The following is a 12519-nucleotide window of genomic DNA, read 5'->3' as shown; positions in this document are numbered from 1 at the left end:
TGCTCAGGAAAGGGGTAGCACTTGGCAGCAGGGAAGCAAAGCCTTCAGCAACCACAGCTTTCCAGATGCGGGCATAACTTACAGATAGGACTTCATGAAACCATAAAGCCAATCTGATTGCCAACTGTTACCAAAACAGGAGATGCCCTCTCCTGCTTCCCTTGCACTGGCACCTACTTTGTAACAAGACATTCACAGAGCGACACCAGCATCAAACATTGCAAGAAAAGTGAGGTTTCTCCTGCTGACCCAGCTCACTGCAACTTCACCTTCCTGACAGCACTGGTAAGCAGGTGGACTGCAAAGGGAAGGAAGCTCAGAAATCCTCTGAGTTATGATACGGAATCTGTACAGTATAATAAAAAATATTGCAGCCTTCCCAATGTATCATTCCCCTCAAAAGCTTGCTCATGAACTCCCATTTCCTATAACATAAACAATCCCACACAGAAATTAAATTAAATACAAGCAGGTGCTACTGTTATTCACATGACATTTTTGGTTCCCTGCAGTTACAGCTATATAATCTATATTTATTAGAAAAATACAGTTATTAAATAAGTTGGTACTTCCCCTCACAATTCAGTATCAGTTTTCCTAAAACCTGCAGGTATTAAAAACATCAATTAATCTCCTATACCTTCAGAAAATTTTATTTAATAATCCTGCTTAACTCTCATAAAGTTGAAATATGATGAAATACCACTGGAGATGTAGCAAATGACAGATTTATTGAGATCCAGCTCCTAAATGGGCTCCTGTACAAAATACACCCATAAATCAGACTTTTCAAAAAATCCCAACCTTAAACAGGATTAAGCAGTCTTTAAATAACCACTACTCTTATCAACAGTCTGCCATCAAATTAAGTCAGCCTTTCTCTCATTTATACCCCCCCTCTCTCTCATAGATGAGGGCAGAGAATCTGAACCCTCTAGAAACAAAAGCTGAGTACAACGTGACAACGACATTACTCTGAGTGCACTCACCTGCGGTGTGAGATACACAGCCCAAATTTACCTCCCTTAATTTTGTAAGCATGTCCCCATTGTAAAGGCTTTCAAAAGAAACCAAACAAGACAAAGAGAGAGAATAGTGACTCCTGATTTAGAACCCATAACAAAAAACTTTGCTTTGGTTACAATAGGAGTACACAAAGGAATGGATTTGCTGCTTTTGACAGCGGCAGGAACTGGGTTGTCTTGCCTGTTCCCAGGGCTGCTCTAGTTCTTTGTACCAGGTGCAGAAATAAAACCCAAGAATTTCTGATGTATGTTTCTTCAGATAACTGAAAATTCTCACTGCTGCTATTGGTTCAAAGCTTCACAACTACAAGAAGTTTAACCGTTTCTGTTCAGAGTCACCTCTAAAGAAAGGTAAAGTCAGTACAAACAAGCCTGTGCTGACCAAATGCAGAGGGCAGTCTTCCAATCTGGAGGGATCACCGTATTCTTCAGTAATGCCCAGTAGATATCAAGGACATGACAAACACAGGTCACACGTGGAATACAGTCACCTAAGGGAATTCATGAATTCCTGCTGTTTTAAGGACAGTATTTATTGTAGCCTTCCCCCTGCAGAAAAGCAGGCATGCTGTGGTACAGAGCAGCACCTGCAGGAAGCCAAGGCCAGGCCACCAGCATCTGAAGCCTTCCACTGGCAATAAGGAGCCTTCCAGTATACAAAGGTCAGAAAAAACAGAGAGGGACTTCCTACAAGGGCATGTAGTGATAGGACAAGGGGATAGCTTCCATCTGAAAGAGGGCAGATTTAGATTAGGTGTCGGGAAGAAATACTTTACTGTGAGAGTGATGAAACACTAGAACAGGCTGTCCAGAGAAGCTGTGGATGTCCCATCTCTGGAAGTGTGCAAGGGCAGGCTGGATGTAGCCCTGAGTAATGTGGTCCAGGGGAAGGTGTCCCAGTCCATGGCAGGGAGGTAGAATCAGATGATCTTTAAGATCCTTTTCAACCCAGACCATTCTATGAGTCTATGAAAAGGGGAACACTACTGACTGAATCATTTTCCTGGTGACTAGCAGCCACTGGAGAGGTAGAAGGACAACATCCATTTGTGGCAAGTTCTTTCAAAATACAAAACATAGCTACAGCAAAATGAACATAAGTCTAAAGACTTTGTGCCCTGATAGCCCACACAGCATCATTCTGTGGAGCAGCAATGACAGCCTGAGTTATTTAGGCTAGGATGGATGCAGGGAACTGGTCTGGAAACATTCCCTGCTGAGACCAATACAATTTAGTCTCAACAAAGAACTCAAAAGTACTCAAACTGCAGACTGAGCCTGCCAGGTTGTATACTTTCAACAACAGGCTGAACAAGACCATGCAACCACAGAAATACACTATTATACACCAATGTAACTGTGTGTGCTCATAGAAGCACAAAGGTTTTTATCTTTAAGCAGCTACTTACCCCTGAACACAACTCATAAAAGCATTGGGCCACTTCAGCAATACTGTACAATTAATGACTGATACAGCTGTTTGTGCACTGCAGATTTCTGGCAGCTCTAACTGCATCATGAGACTGGTCATTTATTGTTACACAGAGACACTGAAGAGACAAAGAAAAACCTGCAATTGGGTGCGTCCTTCCAAAAACACTGCAAAGGGGGACTTTATTGTGCCAGCCAGGAGGAGACTATCCCCAAAACATGAGGGTAGCCTGGGTGCTCTCCCACCCTTGGGGTCACCAAGAGAAGAATTCATTCCAGTGCCAGGCTACAGCACACAGGAGCTCCGTGTGAAAAAGTGAATCTCATCCCGAGGGAACTTCTGTTTACTTGAATGCCTTCCCTATAATCCCATTTTATGGGCCACATGTTTTGGGAATGCTGCACAATCAGGACACTGGCACAGACTAAAGGGAAGTTATTCCTTTCAGAGGACTGTAGAAAGCCAGCATACAGTCTCACTTCTATGGCAGCCTTCTGCTTAGTTATATTTGTATTATCATAACAAATATTTTAGTCTTAAATGGGTACTGAACTCTAGCAAAAAATATAAGATGTTGCTTTTTTGAAGTAAGAAAATCATAATGTAAGGGGTTTAAAATTAACATTGGAACATTTTTCCTGTTTAAAAGTTAAAAATGAAAGCACCTCAGCATTTTAAAAAATAACCTCCAAGATGATGAAGTAGGTTAAAAAAAAGGGAAGAGTGAACAGGTTTCACCGTTTTTGACTTGATAGCTTCTTTTATGGATAGGTCCATTAGCTTGCAGGTGGAATAACACAACTCAGCAATAAGCATGGGTAGAGACTCGGGAACAGTAACCACTTTCTGGTGGGGTATAAAATCTGGACACCCCACATTCTCTCTTTCTGCAGTAAAGACTCACAGAGGTGAATCAATGTCAGGGAGAACTCGCCCTGCTTGAAGGAAACTTCATATCCTGTAACTCCCACTTTGAGATAGTAAATACTGGCATGGTCACATACAAACAACTTTCAGGTTGAAAGTATGTCAATTACCAATTTATTTACTCACCTGATAAATGCTCTCAGCTACTTTTACCAACACAAACTCTTTGTTCTCTAGCCAGGGAGCCCAATATTTTAATCCCATTCCCCCAGCCTTCTGGTGAGAGCACAGTGCTCAGTACCTGGCAGGACCAAGCACTTGTTAAGCTGCTGTGGTTCCTTTGCATTAGTATTTTCCAAACAATATTTTGAAATATAAGGGAGGCACAAAATACGGTGACTTATAACCCTGAAAACAATGAGCATTTCTGTGAGCTGGTTTTCTACACAGGATGTGGGCTGGGCCTCCTGGAGTTTGTGTAATCTGTCTGGAAGTCCAAAAACCACGCTCTGAAAACATGCTTTTCCTTTAACAGTCAGTCACATACACAGAGAGAGTCTAACACTAGTTTACACATCTGTCATTCACCATGAAGGAAAATTTTCATTAATATTATTTTTTCAAACATTTTTAAATGTCAAATCATTAAAATATATAGCCATTTTAATCCAGCAAAAACTACATTTAAGGATGAAAGATTCACTTATTTAAAACTGTATCAGAAGTTGCACTTCTTATGATGCTTTAAGTGCCAGTTCACATCCTAGGATCATTAGAGCCCAGAGACAAAAACTCAAAAGCACTGAAAACATTATCATGGAATGTGCTGGGAAGGATTATCCTGCAAAGTGGCTTTTCTAGATGCTCTAAGTCACCAGGTTTAACAACTTCAGGAAGTCCTTTGAAGTCCCATATTTCAGATACTCATCTAGAGATCAACACCTTCCCTTTTCTCCAAACAGCACCAGAGGATAGTCCACCAAAAGGAACTGTGTGCTGCTGAACAAGGACTGGACAACATACAGCAGAGGTTAAAACACAAGAGAAATGGCTTCATCCAGAACTGTCCTCTAGCACTACAGAGTACCAAGACAGCAGATCTGAAGTAATTTTTTGAAAAAGAGGATACAGGAGTGCTGCACTGTTTGACACTCTTCCACATTTGGAGAGCTGAACTTCAGCAGGAGTTATCTGCCTGAAAATTTGACTACCACCCCTCCATCCCTTTCCTGTTTGCCTCTTGGAGCTGCAAGACCTGGTTTATCAAGAACAATTGATGAAGAAGTGGAGTTCATATGAATTCTCTTAAACTTTGTCTTCATAGTAAACATGCCAATCTTATACTTGACACTAAAACTCAGTACTGTAACAAGCTGCTAAGAATACTTCTATGAGGAGAGCCAGCTGTACGAAGCAGGTATGTTTGTCAAAATACTTGATAGCAATTTACTACTGTAACTTCCAGAATTATACGTTTTTAATTCCTAGTGAAACTGATAGCAATTTGAAGCTCTATCGTATTTTCAGTGCTCACAGTTTTTTGTTAATATTTTTCAAGCTATAGCAAGTAGCTTTTAGCTTTTCTCTTTGTGGGAAATTAGAAAGAATGGGAGTTAAGATTGACCAAGTGGGAAAAAAAACCTCACAAACTCCAGCACACTGACATTTATTTTTGCACACAATCAGGTTTCAAGTGGCTAGAAAACATCAAGAGATCTTCCCCCTGTTTTCATATGTTAATTCAGATTAGTATGTTATATTCATCTAGGCAAATTATGAAGGAATAAATCCTCAGCCATGTTCAACACAGCCGTTCCAACCACACCCTAAGATATTTTGACAATTGCCACACAATTTGAGTCAGAAACTATTACATTCAGCACAGAACTGTTTGGCTTCTGTCTTCATCTCCAGCAAACATGCACTATGCAAAAACAGCTCCTGCAGCCATGGAGGGGAGAGCTGCAAGGAAATAACAGCAGGAAGTAACGTCTCTATGATTCAACATGTTGAGTCTTTTCCCCTGAGAAACCAGCAAAAAAAAAGCACAGCATTAACTGCACAAAAAAAAAATCTTTATCCTGTCTACATTACAGATTCTGGAACCACTGGAGTTTGAGTGACTGAGCCTGTCTCCCTCTTCAGATTTCAGCAAATCTTCCTTTAGTGTACTTTCACCTAGGGCAGTTCAAGAAAAGAGAAAGACTTGTTAAATGTTGCAAAACAATTGCACTTCACCTCTATCAGCTTCGCAAGAACAGTAGAAAAAACATTTCTGGATGGATTAACTAGTTCTGATCCTTGAAACTTAAAAAAACCCACACCCCACAAAAAATATGTAATAGGATTATACCACAGTCTGTCACTGCAGTGGAAGTAAAGCAACATATTTCAGTGAAGGCTTTCAGTGTGCTGGGGTAAGCGCTGTGGGCTTCCACATTACAGAGACTGGACAGAAAGAAGGTACAAGCCATTTTCTAGGCAAAATAACAGTAAAAATACCCAAAGAGTTTTGTTAACATCACAAGCCACATAAGAGAAATAAATTCCGTTCTGCTCCCTGCTGTTCCCTTCTGGTTTTAATTTGTTAGAGAAGACTGAAGCCTGTATTCAAGAGACAGACTGAGTTGTAAACATTAGCCTCTGCCAGCATTACTATTAACGCATGAGGTTCCGAAGTTACCATGGAAAGGCAAAGGGAGGAGAAAAAGGTCTATGAAAAAGCAGGACTTGCTCTGTCATTAAGCTCATTTTATTGCATTGTTTTAATCCATGAACTGAAAATTAAGAGTGTTTGATGCTCAGAAGACACACACTTGCAGAAAATCCAGTTCTACTCATCTGTTGTTTTGCAGCATTGTGAAAACAAGCAGGGGAAAGTTGAGAAAAGTCAGAACAGACTGCCTGGGCCACTGGAAGCCCTTGTTTTATATGGCTTGTAATTATAGGCTGCATACTGTTGCCCAATTTATTTCTTGTCATGTTATCAGTAAAAGATCCCTGCTTCATTTCCTGAAGGAATAGTTTTGTTAAATTGTGACAAAACAGTGAAACTACAGCTGAAAGCATCTCATGGTAATATTTAACAATATGCCTTTAACAAGACTTTGCCCCATCTCTTGTCTTTTCCTCAAGCCAATAGTTTCTAGTTAACTGTGCTCCTGACATGAGGCACTGATGTGCTTTGGAAATCCACTCACATGGTTAAACAGTGAAAAAAGGAGAAGGGTGTTTCTGCAGCAGTATGGTCCTGGGGGGATTGTGTTTCACATCATATCTCTGTTTTGATTAATCTTGGGTCCACAGTCAGCCCAAACTCAAAAATTGAATACAAGAGTAGGGAGAAGTAATATCCTTAATAAACACATCAGTCCTTTGTTCACAGCACAGTCCCACAAATAATGGTGGTGATGGAGCACTACACTATGGTATCAAAACAACAGCCCACAGAACTGGTAAAGAGCAACTGAAGACAACATCTCAAGCTATGACTGCCTCTGACATACACAACTGCCCCAAAATAACACTTCCTAGTTCAGGCACATTAAGAAGCTGTGTTTCAAGTTGAACTCCAGTCACCTTGATGAACATGGCCCTACTGCTAATCACTTTTTACTTAGCTGGGTTACTACCCAAGTAGTTACAGTCTTTTTTTCCAACCACTTACAACAGCTCCATGACTCCTCCTTCCAGCCTACAGGCCAAGCTGAAAACCCCACCAGCTGTCTCAGAGCTGGTGATTCCAGACTTCTGCACTGACTCCCTGATGACAGGTATCATTAGCGAACAGACATTAACTTTCAGCAGGTTCCCATGTAAGGCTTCCTGTTCCTTCACTGCTTCTAAAAATGGCTCCCTTCACCATAGGCACTTCTCTTACTCTTGGATTAGCTCACCACACTCTTCTTCTTGGTATCATCTCACCTCACCAATTTCCCCAGCCCCTCTCCTCTAGCTTTCATCCTTCTAACTGGAAATCCCAAATTTCATCTTAATGCAGCCTTTAGCCTTACTTGCACCCTATTATCGATACTTAACACCACCAGAAAGCTGTTACCATGTGCTCTCTTCTCTCCTTTCTTCTCAGAGGTTGGTGCAGTTAGAAGTAACTACCAGTCATACATGCTCATACACAGATTAGAGCAGCTCAGGGTGACCATTATATGAAGAACTTAACTCAGTCTTCTATATCTAGATGATGTTATTCTTAGCCTCCAAAGGATACATGCCAAAGTCACATCTGTTTCACACATCTAAAGTATGTACAATCTCACCAGAAGCAGGTTTGTGAAAGGCTTATTTTTGAAATACAAGCTTCTTAAAACCACAACTTTGCCCCCCCAACTCTTTTCCCATGCCAGGTTCACAACTTAGACAAGTTTTTTTGTGAATTCTCAAAAAGGCAGCAAAAGGCTTTATTCTAAAGCATCGAACCAAGAACTGGAGCATGATTCACCTTGCAGCCTCAATTCTACTGCCTACAACTTCATCAAGAACAACAGGAGAAGGCACCAGCCCTGCTTATGTTCAGACCCCTCAATACCCACTAAGGACTTGCCTGCAGTGTGCAGACCCTACAACACTGGAAGCAGTGGATGTTGACTGAAGCCCATCCTTCATGCGATTCACCAATTCAGCTTATATTTATATATTGTTTAATAACAAAGGCTCCTTTCCATCTTTTGATAGGGATACTCCTACCAATACTTAAGTAGCTAAGTGTTCACACAATTTTAAATTTATTATTCACTTTGTTAGAAAATTGCAATCCCCTGCAGAGCAAACTGCATGAGTCCTTAAACTACTGACAAAAAAGTTTAACTAGCAGCAAAATTCTTGATTTTTCATCCAAAAATTAAAAATATATTTGAAGCCAACTGGAACTGCTTAACTTTCTCATTAGTCAAGTAAACATACTCTGCTATGTCTTTTTAACTGAATAATTCAGACATCAGATTTGATTGCTTCTGTCTAATTATTGAGGCAAGAGGTTGCAAGTCTCTGTAAAAAGACATGCCATTTTCTCCAGAATTCAAGATATTCAAAACTGCATTCTCAGCTGGTATCCTCTCATATACAGTTTGTTTCCCAAGGCAGCTAACACCAGCACAAAATTTTTGCTTCAGCAAAAAGGATCAAAGTAAGCAGCAAAAACTGTTTTCTTAACAACTTAACTTTAAATGAAACAAAAGCCTAGACCTAACTGCAAACCAATACCCCAAAGACAGCATAACTGCCATCACTAAGTAAGTGGAAAACACACAGAAGTCTGAAGAAAAAGCACAGCTCTGCATAGTAGTGTAGCTACATTTCTGCGTAGCTGCTGAAGGAGCATGCTAGGACAAGCCTGCTGTTTCTATCCTGGCTCCACACATGGGGACACTGCTGCATGCCAAAGCTAGTATTTTTCTGCTTTTTGCCTGAGTGATTCTAAGCCTGTTCTGCACACGCTTCCCAGTGCCAAGAAGCTCTGTACTTCGAGGTGGATTGCTGCAGACTGGTTTTTGTCAGGAAGAGTGATCACTTTTATGAAGCATGCACGTACATTGATGGCAAACGCAGTAAGATTCATAAAATAGGCCCGGACACTTTTCCTCCTACAGTTAACACCTGTGCACTGCTGCCAATACTCATGCAACAGGAAAAGCAGCAATTATGTTGTCTTACACAATTTTCTTACAGTAACCAGGACCATATGCATTTTTTGCCTCTCCCCCTCAGGAAAAAGTCCAAGACACTGCTACAGCTCTCTTTATGCCTCTGTGGATCAAAGTAACAAAAAAGCCCTGAACTGCCAAACGAAGCAGTCTGATATAGCTTGAACTGGTCAAGTACTGTTACCAAGTTATCACTTCCTTTGTTTTATAGCATGGATATGTACCAACACCTACAAGTAGGATGCATTTGTAGCTATGTACAAGAGAGACAACAGCTGATGTGACAACATTAATGGTTATTACCTAAATATATTAATGTTACAACGCTAAGAGGAACTGGAGTATTCAGTTTCGCTGATCTCTCAAGTTAGTCATGCCTGTGCACAGCATCAGAGTTCACATAATAGCAACCAGAGGACTAATTCTAGTTGTAAACTTTAGTAGTTGTTGTTTTGGGGACTATTCAGATGCAACTACCAAGTAAACTGTGGGCTTGTTTCAGTTGAAACTCTCGATGCCTTTGTGCTGGTTCAAAAGGAAGAACACTGTCAGAGTCCCTGTACTACTCCCTCCACAAAGCAGGTCAGGAAATGTTCTGACCTTGTTCAATTGGAACTGGTAAACCAACTCAGGGTTGCTGTATTTCTTCTCCTCATTAAGTACCCATGGTTCCTGGGGGAGGGGAAGACAGGAAACAAGTACTCTTCCTGCTCCCCCAGCCTAAAAATAGCTAAGACGGTCTTTCTGCAACATTTAAGCCACACAAGCACTTAAAGACTGACATATTTATACTCTGGGCAAACAGTCACAGAACTCTTGCATTTTGCCCAGTATCTTTTTATCATTATCCAAACAGATCTGGAGATTGTGGCAGAAAAGTTTACTTTTCTGGGGGTAGACATGAGCCTATTGCCAGCTATGTTCTCAAACTACAGCCTTTTCTCTACCAGTCAGTTAAGCTGTAATGACAAGCCTACTTTGATTTGTGAACTTGAGCACCAGCTTCCCCTCTTCAAGTACCTCTTGCTCTGTCTTGAAACTTTGCAGGTTTAGCAGAGTTTTTTTCACATTAGAAAGCAAAGAAAATAAATACCTCAAAAATAAAGTTGGGTACAATGTTGTGGAAAAAAAATTAAGTTAAACAGCATGAGAAAATTACTAGGAAAAACACTGCAAAATAGGTAGAAAACATTATCTATAAACATGGAAATTAAATTCCTAGTAACTGAGCATTGTAAAACATAAGACTGACTATGCTAGTCAGACAAATTTAAGTGAAAGGACATCTGCAGGATTTTGGAGGCATGCATGCTCACAGGCTTCCTTACTCCAGTTCTGCATTTAAAAAGGTGACTGATTTGGTTGTTAGAAATTCTTCCCTTTCAAAAAGCTACGGAAGAAGACTGGGCATGAATATCTAGTTCCAAAACCAGATTCAAAGTAAAATGCGTATCTAGTTAAAGATAAGCACCTTCCTTTCTGTACTGCAATCTCTCATTCTTCAGCCAGTTTCCATGATTACTTTATGTACTTCTCACAATCTGTTCACCGCATGGAAAACCTGCAAGCTGATTTTGACAAAGTCTCTTTGGCAGGTGAAAATTTAAGCGTCAAACTGCCATTCTTTAAGCTAGCCTTCAGTCCAGCATTTTCTTTTGACATTTAGAAATAATAACTTCATTCAGATACAGCACAACTGCCTGAAGTTTTGAAAGAGTCCTTGAATTTGAAAATAGGAAAGCTTAAATAAATCTTACATGCTGTACTGTCAGCTCATACATACTACCAGCTAATCATGGCATACAGAGTATTACCTAGTTGTACACATGCAGAAAGCTGGGGAAGGAGACAATCATGGAATGACTTTCTACTTCCACAGAAAGAAGTCTCCCAGTCACCCCCTCCACCCTGAGACTCCAAAGCCTACTCAAATTTCACATATGGGCAGGAAACCAAAGTATACCACATGGCCAGAAATCCGTAGTAGCTCAGACATGAGCTCCCAAAGGGAAGGAAGTTATAGTTAAATACAAGTTCAATCTGTGTTTCCCTCCACAAGCTCCAGAGGATGAATGGAAAAAGCCTAAGCTTTCCTGCTGCACAACAGCTAGCAATCATGTGATGGAGGCTGTAGCATAACTGCTTGAAATAAGGATGTCACTGATGTGCAGATCCCCTCTGAAGTGGTCTTTCAGAATTCCACAGTTGCATACAACACCTCTGTTTCCACAATTTCTTTGATCAGTAGATTACAGACTTACATAGCCTTGAGCTACTTGGAAGTTGTACACCATTCCAGAACAACAGGTTAGGCCTGTTTATTTTCCAATGAAGACAGATAGATTTCAGTCAGGTTCCCTTCTTACAGTCCATCTTGTTGCTCCAGTTAGGGGCAACCCCTCCACTGATGATGTATTCAAATTCAAGCTTCTTCAGTTCCCTTTTTTAAAATACTAAGTGAACAACAGCTTTAAAAACCTACAAATGCTGATAAAAACACTTTTCCAGCAACTGTTCTCTGGTTAACATCAGGAATACACTTCTTGGTTTTATCCACCCTTTGAAAGAGCTGTAGTTACTGCTAGAAGTCTCCATCACCCTCCCTTTGGCCACCTGCAATCATAAGCACGGTCATTCACATATATTGGTATTTCATGCTTTCACTGTTTTAGCTTCCCTGTGCTGAAAAACAGCTAATAGGCTTAATGGACCTTGGGTATATACTCTATATATGTACTCACTATTTACAGAAGAATATATTCAATTCTTATTTTCCCTTGGAAGGAACAGCCAGAAAGACCAGAAGCCTCCATTCAAACATTTCCAGTTGAAAATCAGAACTAAAGGAGTTTCAAAAAGTTATCACATGTTAGACATTCAACTGCTTAATGGGACTCAAAAATACATATTAAAATAAATGCTTACGTTAGATTCATGTAACAGAAAAGTGAATGAGCTTAATGAAACATCTCATCTTTATTTATGATATGACAAACAAGGCAAGATTTCAGCTTATGAACTACAGTAAAAAACCCTCTCCTTCACTCCAGTGCCAATTGGGCACATCCAAAATTCAGATTCAACCAAGAATCTTAAAAACACACAAAGAAAAACAAGGCCTACTGGAACTGCTTTTTTGGACACTCAGTTCAGTTTTTGCTTCCACTTTGGTGATCTATTTCTGTAGTAGGGACTGATGATGAAGAAGGATAATATCAATACTAAAACAATACTCATTCTTGCACCATATAAGAAAATCCCACTACATAAATTGTTACTTCAGATATCCCTTAAAGGCTTCAGATTTGAAATGTGATCCAATGCAACATGCTATTTCTAAAAAGATGCAGCAGATGTTCTACACATATTAATACACATATCCAAAACAGAATGTACAGATTACTTTTACTGAGTGCAATCAGGACAAAAATCTTTTTGCTATTCAAGAAAAAAGAAGCACTCAGAGCAAGACACTTTGTTCAATACATAGCTCATGCTACAGGAAAAAAAAAATCTAAGCTTACTGCAGCATCTACAG

The 12519-nt window shown here is 40.1% G+C and overlaps 1 protein-coding gene across 7 annotated transcripts in view; it reads right to left on the bottom strand.

The window, feature by feature from the left end:
* Positions 1-12519, bottom strand: part of LOC310908682 (uncharacterized protein) — a 47612-nt gene that overhangs the window by 25451 nt on the left and 9642 nt on the right. For 4 of the 7 annotated variants that reach the window (XR_014589931.1, XR_014589932.1, XR_014589933.1 and 1 more), the window contains one exon: positions 3987-5502. The exons of 1 other annotated variant lie outside the window; for it this stretch is intronic. Coding sequence is in view for 1 of the 6 variants with exons in the window: in XM_083859989.1 (XP_083716115.1) it covers positions 5499-5502; positions 11464-11594 (135 nt within the window). In the remaining 5 variants the exon portion in view is untranslated. Of the gene's footprint in view, positions 1-3986; positions 5503-11463; positions 11595-12519 lie in introns of those variants that run through there. 2 more of the 7 variants (XR_014589934.1, XM_083859989.1) reach the window with 1 other exon arrangement.

Source organism: Zosterops lateralis (assembly GCF_965231275.1).
Source record: "Zosterops lateralis genome assembly, chromosome: 4".
In the NCBI taxonomy this organism is placed as follows: Eukaryota; Metazoa; Chordata; class Aves; order Passeriformes; family Zosteropidae; genus Zosterops; species Zosterops lateralis.
Note: the sequence above shows the minus strand (reverse complement) of the source record. Positions and strands in the feature narration are given on the sequence as shown.